This window comes from Acipenser ruthenus, chromosome 11, assembly GCF_902713425.1.
Source record: "Acipenser ruthenus chromosome 11, fAciRut3.2 maternal haplotype, whole genome shotgun sequence".
Classification (NCBI taxonomy): Eukaryota; Metazoa; Chordata; class Actinopteri; order Acipenseriformes; family Acipenseridae; genus Acipenser; species Acipenser ruthenus.
The window spans coordinates 13,220,756-13,247,097 of record NC_081199.1 but is presented as its reverse complement, the minus strand read 5'-3'; the positions used below and the strand labels follow the sequence as shown (position 1 = coordinate 13,247,097).

Here is a 26,342-nt window from a genome sequence, read left to right as displayed (position 1 = left end):
GGTGGCAAACGTTAGCTGTATGTGTAAGAACTGAGTTCAGATTCACAGTGAATAATACATGAACAATACTCGTCCCAGACGTATTCAAGATGCACCTGTCATTCATGTCTATTTACAAGAAATTAGATCTGGGATGTATTGGTTAGAAAAGGTGCCCGATTTTTAACTGTAATAGAAACAAATATGTTTTACTGCCTTGAAACTAAGCATTTCATCTACACATGTTAATTTACGTGCATTGTAGCACAATTGGGGTCATTTTGTACCCCCACTCTTTTAAGGCTCAGATAGTTTTTTATATATCTATGAAGGAATGCTTCTGCAGGCGCATTGGTCAGTTAACACCAATACTGATTGCAGTTTTATAACATGCTACACACGACTTGGTTGATTGGTAATTGAAATAAGCACATATGAGACTATCAATGAGAATATTTTGCCCTATTAAAGGACTTACTTTTATATAAATGCATTTTTGTGAATGTTTTGTGAATAAGAAAGTATTCTTTGCCATTCTTGGTAATGCATTTCATTATGCCTAGTGTTAATTTAGAGTGCTGTAAAATCCTAGTGGAGCCCCTGGAAGCGACTGCCCATCCAGGAGGTTTTTGGTAGGGGGTGTAGCACTGTGTGAATGTTGGAGGGGGTAACAAGCTCATATTTGGAAATGGTACAAGACTTATAGTGGATCCAAGTAAGTGCATTTAAAATACATTCCTTAAAAATAGCTCTGTAAATATGTGCAGTGTTGGACACTACTGTTATTTATGAAATATTAATATATTAACAATTATAAAAAGAAAAGTAGACAGTTTGTTTTCTGTGGTGAATCAGTAAGTCCGGCTCTAGTGGGTTTGTGTATTAGGATGTATTGCTGTGTGAATGTAGGGGCTGGGAAGCTCATATTTGGAAATGGAACTAAAGTGATTGTGCAGCCAAGTAAGTGTATTTATTATATGTATTGTCATATATCTGTGAAGAATTGTGTGCCATGAACAGTGAATGCAAAACAATAATAATGCAATAAAAACAAAAACATTGACGAATATAGAAGATACATCAATTAAACAATAAAGTGCAAAAGAAGATGAGATACATCAGGTAATAGTTGAGATTATTGGTGGCAAACTTTAGCTGTATGTGTAAGAACTGAGTTCAGATTCAGAGTGAATAATACATGAGCAATACTCGTCCCAAGCGTATTCAAGATGCATCTGTCATTCACGTCTATTTACAAGAAATAAAATCTGGGATTTATTGGTTAGAAAAGGTGCCTGATTTTTAACTGTATAGAAACAAATGTGTTTTACTGCCTTGAAACTAAGCATTTCATGTACACATGTTGATTTACGTGCATTGTAGCACAATTGGGGTCATTTTGTACCCCCACTCTTTTAAGGCTCAGATAGTTTTATATATATATAACTTTGTGGTAGTTTAGACTGTAAAAATTCATAGTTCAGAAATGTATACCTGACAGCTATGCTACATATTCAAGAAATCAAGATAATACAGATGTCATGATCTACCAATGCTGTACTAGTGCTTATTAAACATTAATAACACAAATACCATTTAATTGAAGCTTGGTTTACAACGTGTAAAAAACATATTATTAGGTAATATTATTATTAGGTAAGATTATGACTCTCACAGAAAAATGGGGACTTGACATTGGAGTTTAAGACTTTGGTAATTCTCCTCCCATACAAGAGGTATTTGTTATGGAGTGTAATGGTGTGTGAATACTCAGTCGGGTGGCTATCGGCTCATTTTTGGGAAAGGAACTAAATTGAATGTTTCGCCAAGTAAGTAAAACACAGCATGGCAATGCAGAAAAAGATACAATGCATACTACAGTAAACAAAGCTAGAGATATCTACCCCAAACTACACACACTACATGATATTAATAATACAAAAGTAATAATAAAGTTCTCATAGTATTTGGTATTATGTTTTCAAACAGTGTAGTGCTGTAGCCTGTTATTGTCATTAATACTAATCTAGGTAAGCTTGTCGTATACTTCTCCAGTGTTTAAATACATTGTGATTATTTATAAAGGATCCAGTATTTCTCGCTGCTAGTACGTGTAGGACCCTTCTTGCTCATCGCAATGGGATGACATTCCTTGGTAACTGTCTATACAGGTTGGCTGATAATAGTGCACATGCTTGCTATGGCGTTTGCTTTAGTTTTTGTAAAGAGTGAAATGACTGTGTGAATACAGGATATGGAAAGATTACACTTGGATTTGGGACAAGACTTTTGGTGGAACCAAGTAAGTTAATGTATGTAAATATTCAAAGATTTAGGATTTGTATCTACAGTTTATCTACTTAACAATGACATTATTTATTGTGTGTTCTAAATATTAGACAGAAGCCATGGCACTAATGCAATGTGCGTCACCTTCAGATGTCAGCTCCAGTTCTTGTAAGGGGGTATATTGGTGTGGGCTACTGGAGCTGCTGTGAATAAGCTTATATTTGGTAATGGAACCAAACTCACTGTGGAGCCCCGTGAGTACAATGATTCTTTATATATATTTCTTTGTGGATCACATCACTCCTGTTCTGGGGTCCTTGAACTGGTTGCCTGTCAGGTTTCGAGTTGATTTTAAAATGATTCTTCTTACCTTTAAGGCTCTGCATGGTTTGGCTCCACAGTACTTATCTGATCTTTTTTCTGTTTACACTCCCTCACGCAACCTTCACTCAACTGATTCTGGACTGTTCTGTGTTCCTCCTGCTCGTCTGCGCTCCGTGGGTGACAGGGCCTTTTGTTGTTATGCCCTAAAACTCTGGAACACCTTTCCAAAAGAAATCAGGGATTCAGCCACTTTGAGTGCTTTTAAATTGAGCTTAAAGACTTACTTTTTTTAGAAAGACATTTTAGTGAATGTTTTTTGAATCAGAAGGTATACTTTGCCATTCTTGGTAATGCATTTCATTATGCCTAGTGTTAATTTAGAGTGCTGTAAAATCCTAGTGGAGCCCCTGGAAGTGACTGCCCATCCAGGAGGTTTTTGGTAAGTTGTGTAGCACTGTGTGAATAGTCAAGGGGGTGACAAGCTCATATTTGGAAATGGTACAAAACTTATAGTGAATCCAAGTAAGTGCATTTAAAATACATTCCTTAAAACATAGCTCTGTAAATGTGTTCAGTGTTGCAACTGGCAGCTTACTGTGAACAAGAAAAAAACACTACAGTTATTTATGAAATGGTAACAATGACCCTCTTGCTGGAAATATTGATATATTAACAATTATAAAAAGAAAGGTTGACAGAATTTGTTTTCTGTGGTGAATCAGTAAATGGGTTAGTTTGATTCAGTGGGTTTGTGTATTGGGATGTAATGCTGTGTGAATGATGGAGGAGCTAGGAAGCTCATATTTGGAATTGGAACTAAAGTGATTGTGCAGCCAGGTAAGTGTATTTATTATATGTATTGTCATATATCTGGGAAGAATTGTGTGCCATGAACAGTGATTGTGAAACAACAATAATACAATAAAAACAGAAACATTTGACGAATATAGAAGATACATCAAATAAACAATGAATTGCAAAAGAAAACACATGGCTTAAAGAACAAGCAAACATTACATTCTAACAGTTTATTAAATGCCCAGTGGGCTCTTTTACATCAAATAATCACCTGCTAATTTCACAAAACGAGTAACAAATAACCTGCAAGATCCCTTTGAGTTTTACATTAATCTTCGGCATGGCTTGATATGTTTTCCCAATTAAACACATTTCTGTGAATTGAATATAAATGGATAAACTGCAATCGTATCTCTATTATAGTATTATCTATTTTAGCAACAGAGGTATTTGCTATGAAGTATAATGGTGTGGAATTCTCATTTCTTTATGCCTAGTGTTAATTTAGAGTGCTGTAAAATCGTAGCAGAGCCCCTGGAAGCGACTGCCCATCCAGGAGGTTTTTGGTAGGGGGTGTAGCACTGTGTGAATGCTGGAGGGGGTAACAAGTTCATATTTGGAAATGGTACAAGACTTATAGTGAATCCAAGTAAGTGCATTTAAAATACATTCCTTAAAAATAGCTCTGTAAATATGTGCAGTGTTGCAACACTACTGTTATTTATGAAATATTAATATATTAACAATTATAAAAAGAAAAGTAGACAGTTTTTTTTCTGTGGTGAATGAGTAAGTCCGGCTCTGGTGGGTTTGTGTATTAGTATGTATTGCTGTGTGAATGTAGGGGCTGGGAAGCTGATATTTGGAAATGGAACTAAAGTGATTGTGCAGCCAAGTAAGTGTATTTATTATATGTATTGTCATATATCTGAGAAGAATTGTGTGCCATGAACAGTGATTGTGAAACAACAATACAATAAAAACAGAAACATTTGACGAATATAGAAGATACATCAATTAAACAATAAAGTGCAAAAGAAGATGAGATACATCAGGTAATAGTTGAGATTATTGGTGGCAAACTTTAGCTGTATGTGTAAGAACTGAGTTCACATTCACAGTAAATAATACATGAATAATACTCATCCCAGACGTATTCAAGATGCATCTGTCATTCACGTCTATTTACAAGAAATCAGATCTGGGATGTATTGGTTAGAAAAGGTGCCCGATTTTTAACTGTATTGGAACAAATATGTTTTACTGTCTTGAAAATAAGCATTTCATCTACACATGTTGATTTATTTGCACTGTAGTACAATTGGTGTAGTTTTGTACCCCTACTCTTTTAAGGTTCAGATAGTTTTTTATATATCTATGAAGGAATGCTTCTGCAGGCACATTGGTCAGTTAACACCAATACTGAATGCAGTTGTATAACATGCTACACATGACTTGGTTGACTGGTAATTGAAATAAGCACATATTATTCTATCAATGAGAATATTTTGTCCTATTAAAGGACTTACTTTTTTATAAATGCATTTTTGTGAATGTTTTGTGAATAAGAAAGTATTCTTTGCCATTCTTGGTAATGCATTTCATTATGCCTAGTGTTAATTTAGAGTGCTGTAAAATCCTAGTGGAGCCCCTGGAAGCGACTGCCCATCCAGGAGGTTTTTGGTAGGGGGTGTAGCACTGTGTGAATACTGGAGTGGGTGATAAGCTCATATTTGGAAATGGTACAAGACTTATATTGAATCCAAGTAAGTGCATTTAAAATACATTCCTTAAAAATAGCTCTGTAAATGTGTTCAGTGTTGCAACTGACAACCTTCTGTGAACAAGAAAAAAACACTACTGTTATTTATGAAATGGCAACAATGACCCTCTTGCTGGAAATATTAATATATTAACAATTATAAAAACAAGTAGACAGAATTTGTTTTCTGTGGTGAATCAGTAAATGGGTTAGTTTGATTCAGTGTGTTTGTGTATTGGGTTGTAATGCTGTGTGAATGATGGAGGAGTTGGGAAACTCATATTTGGAAATGGAACTAAAGTGATTGTGCAGCCAGGTAAGTGTATTTATTATATATATTGAAATGTATTTTTGTTTACGACTGTAAGTCGCCCTGGATAAGTGTGTCTGCTAAGAAATAAATAATAATAATAATAATATATCTGGGAAGAATTGTGTGCCATGAACAGTGATTGCGAAACAACAATAATGCAATAAAAACAAAAACATTGACGAATATAGAAGATACACCAATTAAAAAATAAAGTGCAAAAGAAAACACATGGCTTAAAAAAAACAAGCAAGCATTACATTCTAACAGTTTATTAAATGCCCCATGGGTTCTTTTACATCAAATAATGACCTGCTAATGTCACAAAACGAGTAACAAATAACCTGCAAGATCCCTTTGAGCTTTACATTAACCTTCGGCATGGCTTGATATGTTGTCCCAATTAAACACATTTCTGTGAATTGAATCCAAATGGATAAACTGCAATCGTATCTCTATTATAGTATTATCTATTTTAGTAACAGAGGTATTTGCTATGAAGTGTAATGGTGTGGAATTCTCAGGGTGGTTATAAAACCATTTTTGGAAGAGGAACACAATTAAATGTGCAGCCAAGTAAGTACAATAGGAACGTCCCGGTGTGGATACCTTGATAATATATTGACAGACTGGTGTTAAAAGCAGATGAGATACAGCAGGTAATATTTGAGACTATTGGTGGCAAACTTTAGCTGTATGTGTAAGAACTGAGTTCAGATTCACAGTGAATAATACATGAACAATACTCGTCCCAGACGTATTCAAGATGCACCTGTCATTTTACAAGAAATTAGATCTGGGATTTATTGGTTAGAAAAGGTGCTCGATTTTTAACTGTATAGAAACAAATGTGTTTTACTGCCTTGAAACTAAGCATTTCATCTACGCATGTTGATTTACGTGCATTGTAGCACAATCGGGGTCATTTTGTACCCCCACTCTTTTAAGGCTCAGATAGTTTTATATATATATAAATCTATGAAGGAATGCTTCTGCAGGCACATTGGTCAGTTAACACCAATACAATACAGTTGTATAACATGCTACACACGACTTGGTTGATTGGTAATTGAAATAAGCACATATGATACTATCAATGAGAATATTTTGCCCTATTAAAGTTTCTTTGATATCAATGCATGTTAAAATGCAGTCATATAATTCTAAGAAGAAATAATGTATAGAAGGCATAGAGCTTTCTTTACATGTAATGTATACTTGGATAAAGGCGTCTGTCAAATAAACTAATAATATTCATATTTTGGCATAACTTTGTGGTAGTTTAGACTGTAAAAATTCATAGTTCAGAAATGTATACCTGACAGCTATGCTACATATTCAAGAAATCAAGATAATACAGATGTCATGATCTACCAATGCTGTACTAGTGCTTATTAAACATTAATAACACAAATACCATTTAATTGAAGCTTGGTTTACAACGTGTAAAAAACATATTATTAGGTAACATTATTATTAGGTAAGATTATGACTCTCACAGAAAAATGGGGACTTGACATTGGAGTTTAAGACTTTGGTAATTCTCCTCCCATACAAGAGGTATTTGTTAAGGAGTGTAATGGTGTGTGAATACTCAGTCAGGATATCGGCTCATTTTTGGCAAAGGAACTAAATTGAATGTTTCGCCAAGTAAGTAAAATACAGCATGGCAATGCAGAAAAAGATACAATACATACTACAGTAAATAAAGCTAGAGATATCTACCCCAAACTACACACACTTCATGATATTAATAATACAAAAATAATAATAAAGTTCTCATAATGCTTGGTATTATGTTTTCAAACAGTGTAGTGCTGTAGCCTGTTATTGTCATTAATACTAATCTATGTAAGCTTGTCGTATACTTCTCCAGTGTTTAAATACATTGTGATTATTTATAAAGGATCCAGTATTTCTCTGTGCTAGTACGTGTAGGACCCTTCTTGCTCATTGCAATGGGATGACATTCCTTGATAACTGTCTATACAGGTTGGCTGATAATAGTGCACAAGCTTGCTATGGCGTTTGCTTTAGTTTTTGTAAAGAGGGAAATGGCTGTGTGAATACAGGATATGGAAAGATTACACTTGGATTTGGGACAAGACTTTTGGTGGAACCAAGTAAGTTAATGTGTGTAAATATTCAAAGATTTAGGATTTGTATCTACAGTTTATCTACTTAACAATGACATGATCTATTGTGTGCTCTAAATATTAGACAGAAGCCAATGTGCTTCACCTTCAGATGTCAGCTCCAGTTCTTGTAAGGGGGTATATTGGTGTGGGCTACTGGAGCTGCTGTGAATAAGCTTATATTTGGTAATGGAACCAAACTCACTGTGGAGCCCAGTAAGTACAATGATTCTTTATATATATTTCTTTATGGCTACATTAAAACCTTGCTGTAATTGTGGCTTCCAGTGTGCCTGTAGAACACATGGTATAGTCTAATGATTTAATCTGTGGAATATCTAAATAGTATCGCCTGTTAAATGTACATAATCTGCTGGTATTTACCCTCAGCCTAAGTGATTTATATTTAGGAAAATATTTGAAGAGGTCTGCAGAATTGTGTTACTGTGTTCCACCGCGGTTTAGATAATACAATACTTTCACACTTTTAAAGCCAAAATGACAGTAGGTCATTGAGGGCAACATTTGAAAAAAACTAAACAAATCAAAATGTCCAGATCTTGTAAAGACTTACAAAGACTCTGCTGCTGCAGAGTCACTTACAATAGGACCTCGGTTTTACATCTCATCCAGTAACAAACCCCTTACTTTAACCACTGGACCACAAAGCCTCATGTAAAAATTTAAAAACAGAGATCCTAATATAGTAATCAATTCTTATGTCTTTAATTTTCCTTTGTTGACTTTCTGTAATCTCTGTAATAATCTAAACAGGGCAAAACTGAACATGAATTCAATTTGAAACACACACACACAAAAATAAAACAGATTTAATGTTTCTAAAAATTCCCAAAACTGTGTCAATGTTAACAATATTAACAGATCAATAGTGACCTCACTGTTTTTGCACCCCGTATTAACTGCATATTAACAAACTGTCTGATTAAAAGTAGTCTGCAATGCAGCTGTTTTTTGAGTGCTTAGATCTTTAAATATCATTAAGTTTAGTCATGATATGGCAGCTTCTGCATTGCTGTGCTAATACACTTAGACCCTGTAGAGTTTAAGTATGGGGGTACAACACTGTGTGAATAAGGACAGGAGGTGATAAGTTCATATTTGGAAATGGAACTAAAGTAATCATGGAGCCACGTAAGTTGATCGTATTTTTACTGTGTTTGTTATGCTAATATCACTTCGTACATAGTAAACATTGCATTGGTAATTTCAATCCAGATCCAATGATATTTACAATAGTGGCGCTGCACATCGAATCACCTTACATTTAGAGCCATTCTTAATGCAGTGGGGTTGTTGAAATATGTACTGAATAGTCAATAATCATACATCTCAATAACATGCATTTAGCAGGAATTAAGTAGAACAGGGATAAAATAGAGTTTAAATGCATTGCTAATAAATAGGCTGGATTACATACGGTATTCGTCATGTATTAAACATCTAACATGTTGAATAGACCATCTATGACTACGAGTAGGGTGGTGTATTAGGTATGGTTATCATTGAACAAATAACAGCTAACTAATCAGCACATGGATATACCCTTTAAGAATAAGTCTTGATTTCAGTAGTTGTAATACATTGTTGAGCTTTCAGCTCACATAGGCTTATAGTGGATTTTAGCTTGGTTAGATATGATCTACTAGTAATTAATTCCTAATACTCCACATGTAACATGATGTTACAGTAAACCAGTCTGACTGGACAATGAGTTCAGATAATGCAGGTGAGACTCTTGTTATCATTGTTTATTTGTTAGCAGACACCCTTATCCAGGGCAATTTACAGTTGTTACAAAGTATCACATTACAAAATATCACATTACAAAGTATCACAATACAAAAGATCTCATTGCAGATAAGAGCAGTTATAAAATACAATAAAATCAGTATTAAGTAAGAGCAAATTCAAATGAGAGAAAATAAAAATACTTGTGGATCAGGAACGCAACTCTTGGTAGAGCGTCATGCATGCTTTTAACAAGAGCTGGATCTTTCTATGTCTGTTACAGACACTTCTAAAATCATTATTCACACATTCACAATCCAATTGCATTATCCAAATCCTTTCTGCAAGGCTGCATGATAGACAGTGTGATCAAGTGAAAGGTTATTGTTAGGGGGTTTGGTGCAGTGTGAATGATGCTGGGGCTAAACTTGTCTTTGGATCAGGAACTAAACTATCTGTGGAGCCTGGTGAGTGGTAAAACATATACTGAATAACCAGCATTATACTCTACTACTGTCTGAATAACCAGCATTATACTCTACTACTGTCTGAATAACCAGCATTATACTCTACTACTGTCTGAATAACCGGCATTATACTCTACTACTGTCTGAAGTGTCATTCTGTATGGTGATGCTGTCAGTAGAAGAATGCATGTATAGCTTTTACTTTCCATGTGGTGTTGTTTGAAACACGTTGATTTAGTCAGGAATTCTGATAATGGATGTGACACACTATTAATACACATTTGAATTGATTATCATCACTTAAGGTTAGAAATGTTTTGAGTCATATAGGATTGGTAATGAAGGCAGACATTGAATTCTCTAGCCGTATTAGTTTTTGCAATGACATAGTTTACTGTGCGAATACAGGAGCTCAGAAAATCACATTCGGGAAGGGTACAAGGCTGATTGTTCAACCAAGTAAGTTTTCTTTGAGCTGTTAAAGTATGAAATGAAACTATTCTGGTAAATATGTTTATAAATAAACGTGTACTCTAATTATTATTCATAGCAGGCTGAGGGGCCAATTTACATTGTGACTGATATTACAAACTTATTCTACTATTATTACACACACAGTTATATAGTAATTGTATTGTTTATATACAATGTGAAAACACTGTTTAATTAAAATAATATCCAATACATAATATATTGCAGGAAATACATTGAACATGATGTGTAAAATTTGAAGTAACAGATACGTAACAACAATCATGTTATTCAATTTAACTTGTGCATAATCCCTTTAGACAATTCTAGTCAATTAGCTTCTGTACACTTCAATATCAAAACTTCAAACGTGTTTACCACTAATGAGTGATCATGGTAGTTTTTGGAATGCTACGAGTGATCAGGGTAGTTTTTGGAATGCTACGAGTGATTAGGGTAGTTTTTGGAATGCTAGGAGTGATCAGGGTAGTTTTTGGTATGTATGAGTGATCAGGGTAGTTTTTGGTATGTATGAGTGATCAGGGTAGTTTTTGGTATGTATGAGTGATCAGGGTAGTTTTTGGTATGTATAAGTGATCAGGGTAGTTTTTGGTATGAATGAGTGATCAGGGTAGTTTTTGGTATGAATGAGTGATCAGGATAGTTTTTGGTAGGTATGAGTGATCAGGGTAGTTTTTGGTATGTATGAGTGATCAGGGTAGTTTTTGGTATGTATGAGTGATCAGGGTAGTTTTTGGTATGTATGAGTGATCAGGGTAGTTTTTGGTAGGTATGAGTGATCAGGGTAGTTTTTGGTATGAATGAGTGATCAGGATAGTTTTTGGTATGTATGAGTGATCAGGGTAGTTTTTGGTATGCTATCACTGTTCAGGGTAGTTTTTGGTATGCTATGGTGCACTGTGTGAATCTCGGAGGTAATAGTAAGCTCATATTTGGAAAAGGAACTCCATTAATTATAGAGCCAAGTAAGTGAGCATCTTTGCACATTTATCAATTTAACCAGTTATACGCACTTCAAAATAGTGATGGAGAAAAACAATCTTATGTGCAATACTCTACAGATTCCTTCTAAGACAACTATGTCAATGTTAACAATATTAATAAATCTACGGTGACCTCACTGTTGTTGCACCCATCATCACTGTCTGATTAACAATGCAAAGGAGTCTGCAATGCAGCTGGTTTTTGGGTGCTTAGATATTTAAATATCATTAAGTTTAGTTATGATATGACAGGAGGGTGGTGCAGTTGCTGCATTGCTGTGCTAATACACTGAGGCCCTGTAGAGTTTAAGAATGTGTGAATAAGGACAGGAGGTGATAAGTTCATATTTGGAAATGGAACTAAAGTAATCGTGGAGCCATGTAAGTTGGTCGCATTTTTACTGTATTTGTTATGCTAAGATCCCCTAGTACATAGTAAACATTGCATTGGTAATTTCAATTCAGATCCAATAATATTTACAATTGCATTGTATACTGAATCACCTTACATTGTAGAGCCACTCTTAATGTGGTTGGATTGTTGAAATATGTACTGAATAGTCAATAATCATACATCTCAATACCATGTATTTAGCAGGAATTAAGTAGAGCAGGGACAAAATAAACTTAAATGCATTGCTAATAAATACACTGGATTACATACAGTATTTGTCATAATAACAATAATAATAACAGCATCACTTAATATATTGGATTTTCTGTTTGAAATTGTTTATTATGGGCTAAATTCTAAAAGATATTTACTCCAAAGCACTTTTATATTTTCTGAAAGGAAAAAAAAAACAAACACCAATTACAATTCTGGTGTGGTAATTTGTGTTTTTTCCGTTTCTGAAATAAATTTGCAAATGACGATTTGGAATAAATAGATTTGAGAATCTGCTATGAAGACACTTGCTTTGGGAATCGCTTTGGGGAACAAATAACTTGTGGATCAAGAAGACAACTCTTGATAGAGCCTTGTGCATGCTGGATCTGTCTTTATGTATGTTACAGAGACTTCTAAAATCATAATGCACACATTCACAATTCAATTGCATTATCCAAATCCTTTCTGCAAGGCTGCATGATAGACAGTGTGATAAAGTGAAAGGTTATTGTTAGGGGGTTTGGTGCTGTGTGAATGATAATGCTGGGACTAAGCTTGTCTTTGGATCAGGGACTCAACTATCTGTGGAGCCTGGTGAGTGGTATAACATATACTGAATAACCAGCATTATACTCTACTACTGTCTGAATAACCAGCATTATACTCTACTACTGTCTGAATAACCGGCATTATACTCTACTACTGTCTGAAGTGTCATTCTGTATGGTGATGCTGTCAGTAGAAGAATGCATGTATAGCTTTTACTTTCCATGTGGTGTTGTTTGAAACACGTTGATTTAGTCAGGAATTCTGATAATGGATGCGACACACTATTAATACACATTTGAATTGATTATCATCACTTAAGGTTAGAAATGTTTTGAGTCATATAGGATTGGTAATGAAGGCAGACGTTGAATTCTCTAGCCGTATTAGTTTTTGCAATGACATAGTTTACTGTGCGAATACAGCTCAGAAAGTCACATTCGGGAAGGGCACGAGGCTGATTGTTCAACCAAGTAAGTTTTTTTGAGCTGTTAAAGTACAAAATGAAACTATTCTGGTAAATATGTTTATAAATAGATTTATACTCTTGAAATACATTGAACATGATATTTAAAGTATCTAATAACAATAGTATGTAATAAAATGTGTGTGCATTTTAAATTATATCTAAATGCAATAAACAGATAGTTGCTGTTTAATATTTGAGATAACAGGTTTGTTTAGGAATATTAATAATGCAACTAAATGTAATTTCTTATAGAGTATAAATGCTTATCTGTTGGTCCTTAAATTAAACAGGCCTTTCTTGTGTTTAATGAATACAGCCTCCTGCTATAATAATGAATACAGCCTCCTGCTATAATAATTAAATATAAACTCCTATTATAATAATGAATACAGCCTCCTGCTATAATAATGAATACAGCCTCCTGCTATAATAATTAAATATAAACTCCTATTATAATAATGAATACAGCACGCTGATCAATCAGCAATGAGCCACTTTGTGTGATGCTCTGTACCACTGCCTGGATGTGCTGGGAACTGAACAGCTCATATTGGAAGTGATACAAAACGCACTGTGGAATCAAGCAAGTGCACTGTGTATTTCTGAAATGCATTCATGAGGGGCACACTGTTCATTGAACAATGTTTCTGAGCAGGATTGATTGAATCTTGTTTCCTGGTTAGCATGTCCCTGTTTGGAGGGATTGGGAAATTGAATTTCTGTTTTGTTCTTGAGAATTAGCCAAGAGACAATGTATTGACTGTATTTGAATTTATCCATGACCGGTTAATATACCCCATCTGTGCTTCAAATTTTGTCAATGGGATTTGAATGTCTACAGAGCACACTGGATATCAATTAACAGTATTGTTTCTAATGGTGAGTTGTATTTCTGTGGCATCATGCAATATGAATTGTAGATCAGGTCTCTGATCACCAGTACACACAGAAGCTAGTTATTGTAATGCAGTGTAGATCAGGTCTCTGATCACCAGTACACATAGAAGCTAGTTATTGTAGTGCAGTGTAGGACTGTGTGGATTCTGGGGCTGGAACAGGGAAGCTGCTATTTGGAAATGGTACCAAACTAGCTGTTCAATCAAGTAAGTGCCAAAGTACATTATTGAGACCAGTAATGTGGGATTAATGGGGCTGGATTCCATGATCCCACACATTGAAAAACATGGGTTCAAGTTGCATGATAAAGTAGAAATGCAATATAGCACACGTCTTGTGCGCTTACAAGCTCAGAATCACCATTAACTGTAAAGGCAGGATTTACTGAGCTTCAATTAATGATAAGATCCATATTCTGGCATTTTGGGGATCCAATTACAGAATACATGACCATGTCATCATTGTATTGAAAGGTTGTAGCTTTTTGACAAGCTAGCTATGATTTTGTATGAAGATGTGTTACTGTGTGAATCAAGGAGGAGTTAAATTTACCTTTGGAAAAGGAACAAGGCTTGTAGTTGAACCAAGTAAGTGTATTATAATCTAAAATATCAATTCAAACTCCATGCTCACCCATGCAGGGTATAATGAAAACAGTGACCATTCAAATATGGCCACATTTTTGTTTAGGGATCAGTTATAAGTGGTTATAAACAATCTACACTTGTGTTATTAAATATGCTATTAAATATGCTATTAATATATTCATAATGGTAACACTTTATTTTAGGGATCCATTATAAGTGATGGTAAACAATAGCAAACAGAAAAAAAACAACAGCAAGTGTATAATAACTGTATTGCAAAAACAAAGCAACCCCGTACAATTGATAAAGACAGAAGACCTGAAAAGAGAGGCAGACAGACTATATCCGTTGTAAGCAATTATAAACAATAGCAACACAAAAAAACATTACTAACAGTGTATAATAATAGTCTTATTATTTCTACTCATATTCTATCATTGTTAATAACACCATTCATAACATGTTTATAGACTGTTTATAATCACTTATAACTACCATGACATTTGTTTTACACACAATCCATGAAAATCAGTTCATGAAATGACCACAGTTTATGCTCCAAGGCCTGACATGGATACGCAAATCCCCCATTTTATTAGTTTAATATGGACTTGTTTTCCAAGAGACAGGTTAATTTAGCTAGGAGATGGGGTATTGCATTGGGGTCTGTAGTGTTCTTTCTGTGCTGTTTTTGCTATGGGGTGATGTACTGTGTGGGTGGTGGAGGAGCTGGAACAAAATTCACTTTTGGAGCTGGTACCAAACTAATTGTTGAGCCCAGTAAGTATCAGCTGTTGGATTTTCTGTTCATAAAATACATGGTACATCTGTGACAATTAAGAAAGTGTTTATTAACAGGAAAATGCACAGTTCACACAGTGTTAAAAGTCTGTATAATTACAGAAACACTCTAGAAGTGTAACAAGAGCCTAAATTTAACTTCATTAATACATGTCCCTAGCTCTGTTCTGTAGCATTGTACTAGGAGCCTGATTTTAATACTGGCGTAGCTTTGAGCTGTGATTTGAAGATCTCTTCCATGATAATACAGGTGATTGTTGTCTATAAGACCCTTAGACAATCATGCAATGTGTATTCTTTATGAAGGTCATATTCTCAACTATTAATTTTTCAAGCCAGTCTCTGGCCAAAAAAAGCCCATTGACACCTTTGCCAGTGATACCATGTATTTATTTTTCTTGTAAATTTACATGCATTTTTATTACTTAAATACAACAGTAGGTTGTCGTTACAATGAAGCATTTTCTGCAATTTCACGCATTCATTTGTAGAGTTTACTATTGATAGTAAAGAGGAAGGGATTTTGTTGTTGTGTGACCGAGGAGATGGGTTAGTACGCTTATCCCTGGGAACTGAACCCAGGTAACTGTTGTGTGCTGATTAAAAACTGAAACATGATGTAAGTTAGGAGATCACTGTAGAGAGTTATTGACAAGGGATGCAACACTGTGTGAATACCGGAGGAAATAAGATCATATTTGGTCAAGGAACAAAGCTGAATGTGGAACCCAGTAAGTCATCATCCTCTTCTTATTCTATTATTAACCTCAATGCCTCTCTGTGCTGAGCAGAGCGGTCATTGTCCTGCTGTCCTCTGCGCTTTAAAATGTTCAAAATAGGAATTCAACCAATAAAATTAAAAATATGAATACAATTATTTGCACTCTATTCTTATCAATGACCACTGTCTATGCATAGCCATAAATGGTCTATAATATCCATAATAATTCTGAATTTAAAATAAATGTGTTGCACACACAATTCTGATCCACTGACATGTCACTGAAGTAAAGGCAGTTCAATGGCTAGTCCAGGTTAGCTCCAGCACAGAAGGCAGAGCAATGGGTTTTTGATATAGTGAGTTACAGTGTGTGACTTCAGGGTCTGGATACAAACTAACATTTGGCTCTGGAACCAAGTTATCGGTACAGCCCAGTAAGTATGTAAAACACATGTTTAAAACCATTGCACTGTGTAATTGAACTAATGTATTGTTTTAAAACATCTCTTCAGGAGATGAAAATCGCACTTTATGAATGCTAACTGAATGTGGAATACTTCAGTTAGCATTCATACTAACTGACGTTGATGCTATAACTCTTCTGTGCTTCCATAGCATCTGTGTAATTACAGCAATGTTCAACACAGAGTAATACAACATCTATGCATACATTACCAAATGAATGGAATATATTCAGACATGAAATCACATGCAATAATATTAGTGGTTTCAACAGTAATGAAAGGTATAGATGCATTCACAACAACATGCAGCACAGCAGTGATTCTAATATAATGGCTTTGTCCAGCTCTGTCACTGTGTGCATTCTGGAAGTGTGGCTAAATTGATATTTGGAAACAGGACATTCTAACTGTAGCACCCAGTAAGCGCTGTAATGTTACTCTAATGCATTTGTTTTGTTATGTTCACATGAATGGGATATCTTGTGTATTGTGTTGATAATTTGTAACTGGCCCGTATTAGCATGAGCTGTTCCTTCTTCAGTCTTAGGAGAGAGGGTCCATGTGTGCTTTCAATATAGAACTATTAGAAATTCCAGGTTAGGGGCTTGGAGTTTAAAGCATCGAATTATTGAATCCTCTTAGTTCTATTTGGAAACCCTCTTTTCAGTGTGAAGGAGATGTGTTTATTTCTTTCACCAAATTTGAAAACATGGAAAAAAGAAGTAAACATATATACAAGGACATTTTGGGTTAAACATGTAATAAAATAGTATATCGTTTAAGATTTTATTTCTGTTAATTATTAACACGTTTAAACTTTCACAGCCATATGCATTGTGTACTGAGATAGACACGTTTTTGATGGGGTGGTTTATAGTGTGTGAATACTGGATTTGGGGGAAAGCTGACTTTTGGAGCAGGGACTAAATTATCTGTAATTCCAAGTAAGTATTTTACTTTATTTATACTTGTATACACACTGGGTATTTTTTGCTAAACTTTTTTTGCTGCACTATTTAAAATTAATTTGAAATTATAGCAAACAAACAAATACAATATCTGTATAGTGTACAGCGTATCTAAATATAATCATGCTTGCATGGATAAAGCATTCAAAGAATCATAAAACAGACTGCAGTACTGTATCATGTTTAAACTATTTACCATGCCCAAGCCAACCCTGACATGGCCATCATTTACCATGGGTAACCATTGCAAGACAATTAGGTTCATTAAACCACATAAACCCTTGTATATTTCATAGACATGTCTATTGTAATACCATGGTTATACAAATCTCATAGACATGTCTACTGTAATATCAAGGTTATACAAATCTCATAAACATGTCTATTGTAATACCAAGGTTATACAATGACTTTTGGTCCTCAATAGTACCATGGTTCAATAGATAGTTACATTGACATAGCTTCCTTGTTTGGGATACATAGTTTTTCACATAATGGTTAGCAGAGTGTGAATGAAGGAGGGGGATAAAGCTGATTTGTAGTCAGGGATCTACAATGTATTATGTGATACACAATTATTTTTCAAGAAAGCTGAAAACTTGAAGGGATTAGCATTTTTATGAATATTTGGATGATAAACTATTGAAAAAAAAGATTGAAAAGGGTGAATAATAAATCTGCCACGGTGTAATATTAGCAGTACTAATAGTTAATGTCTTATCATTGAGTGTGTTGAGTTTTTGATAGGCGTTTAAGCACTGTGTGTGACTGGAGGTTCCAGTGCATACAAGATGATATTTGGATCTGGAACCCAAGTCATAGTCAACCCAAGTGAGTAGAATGAGACTGATACTGTATTTAATCAACCCAAGTGAGTAGAATGAGACTGATACTGTATTTAATCAACCCAAGTGAGTAGAATGAGACTGATACTGTATTTAATCAACCCAAGTGAGTAAAATGAGACTGATACTGTATTTAATCAACCCAAGTGAGTAGAATAAGACTGATACTGTATTTAATCCAGTTAATAACCTGGACCTTAATAGCTGATAAAGGATTAAATATAGCAGGACTTTGGGTTACAATTTACTTTTAGGCTCCATTAATAAGGATCTATAAACACAGTAGCTATTCTTGCTTATTAAAATAGCATCATTTCATCTTGCATGAAAGTAATACATTGTCGTATAAAAAACATTTAGCTAGCAGTGTGAAAACAGGAACTCATGTGCCAACCAGGCACATTCACAAGCAAGAGAGGATACTTCACACAGGACAATAAATAATAAAATATATTACATGGTTTTATTTGTGATACATAGTTTTTTTTTTCAGTTATGCCTTTACATTTTGCATGTATAGGGTATATGAGTATAGAGAGTCATTGTTAGGGACAGACTCTCTGTGTGACTACAGCAGCGGGCAGTTACAAGCAAATATTTGGCAAAAGAACCTGGCACATAATTGAACCGTGTGTGCAGATTGACTGCTATGCTATTTGATTTGACACAGTAATGATTATAAATACAAGATGGCAATAACTTCCAATAAGAGTTAATTTTGATCATCGTGGTCTGTTTTCAATTTCTGTGAGCTGTAATTTCATATGAGTAGCTACCGAAACCTCTAAAACATGTTTAAATATGTTATATAAACATAAACAGATAAACAGTAAATTGCATATGGTATTGCCTGAATGATATGTCTTTGCATTGAGAGTTATTGTCATGGATGTGAGCACTGTGTGACTTCTGGAACTGGCCTGAACAAACTGATATTTGGAACCAAACTCATAGTCGAACCCGGTAATTATTTTGGCTTGACTGTTATACTAATTGCATAAAAATATTGTTTGTTTGTGATTATGTGTGGCAGCCAATTAATATTGGGGTTTGCAATATATCAACATATATCCATTTATTGTGTTTGGAAAAAACTACTGTGGCATGAACAAATGCCAGTATTACAAATTCCATATTGCATTGTTTCAGCTATGCCCTTCCCTATTAAACTGAATTGATTACATTGTTGACCAGGTCCTGAAGTCACATCATTTAATTAACCCTTGGAAAGGAATGGCCCTCCAGGACCTGTGTTGGTTACCATTCCTCTGTTATATAACGATGGGTGTAACACATTTAATGATCAGCAATGTGTCATCAATCAGCCTCACATATACTGGGTTCCATACTGTTGTCTATATTGTTGATGAAACAGCTCTTAACTTTCCAAGTTATACGCAGCAGATTCCAATGTAAATAGACTCTGTGGTCCATGCAGTTTATTCTTTAGCTAGACCAGGCTGTGCAGGTTTTTGTAGGGATTGTAGTTACTGTGTGAATACTGGAGGAGGATATGGGAAGCTCTTGTTTGGCAAAGGGACCACATTGACAGTGAACCCAAGTAAGGCATTTTATAGATAAGGATGTGTTATAAACAGCAAATGGATGCATCGATATCATGTTGTAAAGGATGTTAATAAATTTGACCATTATTAATAGATGCACAGTGTTTTAGGAACATGATGCCCATTTTATATCACCGTACTGTTATAGCGTGTCGTGTAACAACCTTTAACACACAGTTATTAATGTGTAATTAGTTATTTATTACAGATCCATCAACTAAAATGTGAATGCATTCATTTCATGATGACATTTTATAAGCATTTCATGATGATGCATTAAATACCAATCAACCTGTGAAAGTACATATTATTTCAAATACAGTTATCTACAGCAGAATGTGGCAGAACCATTCACAGTTTATTACAATCCCAGTGTAAGTACAGAGTAGTACATGATGCGTATACGTATTCATTAGAAGTGTCTAGGTTTAAGAGTGCTGAGCTGTCGAATGATGGTTTTTGTTTGGGGGTTTAGCACTGTGTGGATTATGGAGCAACCAACAAACTCATCTTTGGCAATGGGACAAGGCTAATTGTTGAATCTAGTGAGTATGGGATAATGCATTGATATTTCATTGAAAAGATTGATTGCTAATGTAGAGTAATACAGACCTTTTAAGAGTGTGGATTAAAGCTTAGAGTTAAAAAAATGAGATTGGTAAATGCATTGATTTTACAAACATGCAGTGAATTGGTAAATCTCATCCATATTCAGAAAAAAAATGTAGTGAAAGTTGAAAACAGCCTACCGAGTAAGAACATGCTGTCATTGTGTACATTAAGAGCAACACAATCTGGCTGATTACATGTTGTACAACGTATGTTAAAAGCAATATTAGATAGATCTTAACTAACAATGAGCTATTATAGTGATACAATTTAAAAAAGCATGTACATGAGGGTTCATAGCAAACATCATAATGACTTTATCCATGTAATTAATAATGTGAGTTCACAAGAGTAATGAAGTCATCTGAAGGTATTCTCTGTCTGTGCAATTGACTGGACAAGAGAAAGAAACACTATGGAAGAGAAACCATGGAAAACAGTAACAGAAGATTTGTACAACAATGATAAAATATAAATTAAACCCTTAATTTGGCACATATTGTCAAATCTATTGTATATCACTTTTCCGCTGAGCATGGGGTTTTTGATAAGGTGGTTTATACTGTGTGACTGATGGATATAAGCTAACATTTGGACAGGGGACACAGCTGTTTGTCCAACCCAGTAAGTATTTCAATTTACATGGCCAGGCTTTACTTTTGTTGTAACAACCTTTCTGAGATTCGTGAATCTAATTTTGATATTTATAGATATCTGAAAGCATTTCAAAATTGTCGACTGTACAGGGACATAGCTGGCATGTTATCAATGTAAATATATTATAGAATGCAGTTTAAAGATATCTATAGAATTGATGCAGTGAGATGCAATGTCATCTTTACATGGATTTCTGGTCCCCATTAATTCATTCCGGCACTTTAGTTTAAGGGTCTGTTTAAAGAGTCAATAATGCATCTATAAATGTGTTACAAAGGACATTACAAACAGATACAAAGGATAACATTACATGGCAATATAGCTTTGTAAGATGAAATAACTTTTTTAAGAAATCACTTTATAACAATATGTGATGTTTTACACAAGTAATATTATTGCAATAAATTGTTGGGCTGTTCTATTAATAGTCGAAACATTAAATAACACATTTATGGATGTTTTAAAAAAATGATCCTTAAACTGCAGTAAGGACAATTATATTGGTTTAAATTCTCCACATGTGTTGTTTATTCATATATATTTATTATACAGTAAGTAATGTTGGGGTATACATCTGAACACGCATCAGCTTGATTTGAGGCATACTTTTACACTGGTAAGCACATGTGGCCTGACCAGTCCACTTCATTTCAGAACCTTGTTAACCTTCAAACATCTCGCGCACAGCCCGGAGTCTTGATTTATGCTGCCATTTATTCAATTGCCTAAATAAGGACCTGGTTGCAACCTGGTTCTGGATTGGAATGGGCTTAACAATCGCACCATGAGTTCCACTGCACTGATTCGTTTTTGACACAGTGGAATTCATTGTGTGATTTCTGGGTACAAGTTTATATTTGGGAATGGGACCACATTGACTGTACAACCCGGTAAGTATGGTCAATTTTCAAAATCAATGATAAGTGCAGGTACATGCTGTTTTACTGTCCCAGGACATATATAAAGAGTCATTGTTATAATCATGGTGCTGGGGGCTCTGTGCTTCTTGATTAATAAAGCACTATGAAACACCATGGCTAGCCTCTGTAAGCTGTTTTTGGTACATCTTAGTATGTTCTGATGCCCAGAACACTCACTGTCCTGGTCTGTACTGTCATTAAAACCAACCTCAAGTTGACCCGAAACATGTCATTCATAGTCAGGTGGTATTTATTTTATATATCCTTAAAGTGTAAAGTGTGCCCATAGTGTTGTTATCCTGTAGAAATGTTGAGTTTTTGCTAGCAGATACAGCACAGTGTGGGGTATGGCAACAAGATTATTTTTGGAAATGGAACAAAGCTACAAGTTGAACCCAGTAAGTAAAAAATAGAATTAAAATGTTGAATTGGATTTTGCAATAAACAATTTTTTTTGTGTTGTAATTATGTCAGTTATTTTAAGAGTACTAAAGCGTCTTGAGATACTAATGAATAAGCAATTAATAAAAGGAATTAATATAATTAACATTATATCCCATCAAGGGTCAGTCTGGATTGTAAATACGTTATGTGAATGATCGGGGACTCTTGGTCCCACTCTTGGTCCACGTAAGATATAGTTGCACTACTATTTGAAGGGTGTCAAGGAACATCTTGATATCCCACAATCTCAGATTCAACACAGTTTGCTTAATATTACCATCGACAGAGGAAAGGCTTGATAACCAACAAACATTTCAGTTCAGAATACAGAATTTGGGGTTCACTAAAACCAATGACTGCAGATGCAAGCCCCAGTGTTATTAATATAAAATGTTGCTTGTGATTTGAATTGCCCATGAAATAGAGATATTGTCAGGGTAATTAACACTGTGTGACTTCAGGATCTGGCTCACGGAAGCTCATATTTGGCAGTGGTACCAGATTGACAGTAGAAACACGTAAGTTTCATTGCTGCAGTAAATTCATTATATGCTGTATACCAGATTATATTAGTTTAATGATCTGTTATTGGTAACAATACATCTATACATTTCTTATACGATATTTGATAGATAATGTAAGATAGATATTATTAATAACATGCCACAACAATACAGTTAAACACTATATGCATGTTAACACATTCCTTGGGTCCATTATAGGCTGGTCAAAGTGACATTCTAAATTATGAGATAGATGGTCTTTGTGAAACAAACACAGTGGATATTTGGAATGCCAATATAATGTTATTTAATATATCAAATAACATTAGTTTAGTTAGGCACCATTATAGTGTACCCTTATACTGCCATGCTGCTATATTAGTTTATAAAACAAGGGTGGCATTTCATTTCCATGTCTATGTCATGATTTAAGTTGGTGAAAACTGGGCAAAGCTGCTACATTTCTCAGAGCTCTTGAGGTTTCTGATACTCAATCAATCATTTAGCTCTCATAGTGTAAACACAGCTGTCAATAGCAATATATATTCCTAAATAAAAATGATCAATAATATATGTAGTATAGAAATGTTTGGTCATATGCACTGACGCCTAGTTAGTATATAGTATCTTATTTTCACCTGCAACCTCTTCAGATCAATCCAGTGTTCCATTGCTCTGAGAGCTGGGGTCTGGTGTTCCACTGGTTTGAGAGCTGGGGTCTGGTGTTCCACTGGTTTGAGAGCTGGGGTCTGGGTGATGGACATAGTGCCTTGATGTTTCCACCCTAATGTAAAAAAATTAATTTGAAATGTACAGTTATAGCATGCTACTTAAGGGGATGCAAGTGAAATTAATAGTGGCAGTCAATAGTTACAGACATCACTATACATTAACATACAACTGTTTTTACAATTAAAAATGTATACATTTAGGCACCAAAACTTCTTCCTAACGTGTACTGACCAACCTTCCCTGGACTCCCAGTTATTCGTATTCGGAGATTGCTGGGTGCTAGTGGGTTTGCGTTATGATACTGTGTGATTTCTGGATATGGGACAATTCTGTTTGGAAATGGAATGCAGTTACACGTTAAACCAAGTACGTTTCCTTTTGAGATTTTCACTGTGAGCCAAATGTATGGTATGCACATTAGAACTGCACAACTAGATGCTTTACTGAAATGTTCATTGTAATTTTGAAATAAGCTTTATTGACCTGGGAGCAGCAGAGGAACTCTGATTGTGCAGAATTGTACCTGGTTCAATTGATGCCAGGGCTTATTGATAATATAGAATCACAAACGTGTATTAGTTCTACAAAACCAGTAGAAAACTCTAGTAGGTGCAGGGTGTGCTGTAGTTCATAGGCATGGGCACAGACCACATCAGGGTTTGGATAGGCAGAGTAGCAGTGTGTGATTACTGGAGGATTCAGAGGGAAGTTCTCCTTTGGATCTGGGACCAAATTAATAGTCAATCTCTGTAAGCCGCTACGTTCATGTTTTAAAATGAATCAATGGTAAAGTGATGTCTTTATCTTGACTTCCAGAATGTGGTTCTCACCCACATGCTACACAATGAATGTTCCAGACAGCATTCCAGATTTAGAATTACATACAGGGAATAATGCCAGGTTGCAGAGTCTTTCACTGACCACATCAATGATTTGTCAGTCACCTGCTCACAGTGATCGCTGCTCTTGGTGTTACCTGAAGGGTGGCAGGTTTTTGCTGTTAGGCTCCACACTGTGTGAATGCCAACACTAAGATAACATTCGGATCTGGGACTAAAGTGACTGTTGAACCAGGTGAGTAAGACATCTCATGTGCATTTGGATAATCAGTCTTAGTTAACAAATAGTTCATTTTTCAGAAAGAGCACATTTGTCTTAGGAAAAGTCCACATTTTGTTTAGGAATTTATTAATATATCAAAACTACATGTTTTATTAAAACGTTGAACGATTAATAACAAGGCAGGACAGTTTATTACAATACCATTTTAATTGCACATTACTTTTGTTTCATATAATGTTATAAGCAAGTCCAGGGTTATTAAATGACGTCCATGTTCATATGACCCTGTATTTCTGTAACATCATGTTCGAAATAAGAACTCTGACAATGTTTGTAACAACCTTTATAACACATCTATTGATATATCATTGTAACCTCATTCTTAAAAATAAAAGTACAGGTATGTAAGATGTACCTGTAATTATCTTTCATGCATAATTTAGTGAAATTGGGATGTGTTTCAATGAAGTAAATTGTGTGCTATCTACAGTGGCATCAAAATGAATCAGACATGTGCTCCAAATCATCATATCCATAGCTTTATATGAGTGCAAAGGTATTTGGTATGGAATGTCACACTGTGTGAATTCTAACAGTCAAAAGATTATATTTGGCAATGGCACAAGACTTTATGTGGAACCAAGTAAGTAAAAGTCCAGATTTAAATATCTTTCACTGTTAAATTTTGATTTGCATTACTTTGTGACAAAACCAAATATTTTATATATTTAGATCCATCAATTTAGAAGCACATTTAACCCTTTAAAGACCAGGATCGTGTTAATCTCTGAATGTTAAAAGTAGGATAATAGAGGGCTGTAGTACTCATCAGTGGAGTCAGGTAGATTAGTAAATATAGTGAATCATTTTAGATATAATGAATTGATTTACAGATATCTCTAAATTTATATTAAATATCAAGTACGTATCTGTAAATGTTTTAAAGATATCGTGAAATATCTGAAGATATTATCTTCAAATGTATCTTGTGATATCTCTAATTGATCATTTGGTTTGCCATATGCGTTTGTGATATGTGGTCAATGTAGCCAGGATAAATGATGTCACCAAAAAGCACCAGGCACAGGACTTTATCCCAGTTATAGCTTTATCCCAGTTACAGTATAATAGGGAACAAGACAGTGGTTAATAACCAATACACACATAGCAATAACAAATCAAAAAGTAAAGTCAGTTTAGCTTAGGGGCAAATGTTTTTGTTGTATACTTCCTTACTGTGTGAATACTAACAGCTTTAAGCTAACTTTTGGATCTGGCACAAAACTTTTGGTCACACCAAGTAAGTAAAACATTATCTATAAATAAAGTAAGGCATACATAAATTATCTTTCCTGTTTGTTGCCATTGTATTTGTAAATTGGACAGTATCTCTAGTATTGTTTATTTTGATTAAAAAGAGGTATTCCTAAATAAATGGTTAATAATGTAGTGACATTGCTAAAACATTGAATGAGAGAAATATTTGACTTGATAGAGAGATGATTTTAAAATTGTCATACCACAGCTTCAAAGCTAAAGGATTTTAGTAGGAGACCAGTCACAGTGTGGATGGCAGTGGCCGTAAGCTTACATTTGGATCTGGTACAAAACTTATTGTTGAACCAAGTGAGTGATTGTTTTATTGTAATTGTTC

The 26,342-nt window shown here is 34.8% G+C and overlaps 1 protein-coding gene across 1 annotated transcript in view; it reads left to right on the top strand.

Annotated features, from left to right (window-relative positions):
* LOC117426406 (T cell receptor alpha chain MC.7.G5-like) overlaps nt 1-26,342 on the top strand; it is a 160,499-nt gene that overhangs the window by 118,830 nt on the left and 15,327 nt on the right. Inside the window, exons 5-6 of the mRNA XM_059032693.1 lie at nt 15,127-15,177; nt 20,923-20,994. Coding sequence (XP_058888676.1) covers nt 15,127-15,177; nt 20,923-20,994 — 123 coding nt within the window. The remainder of the gene's footprint in view (nt 1-15,126; nt 15,178-20,922; nt 20,995-26,342) is intronic.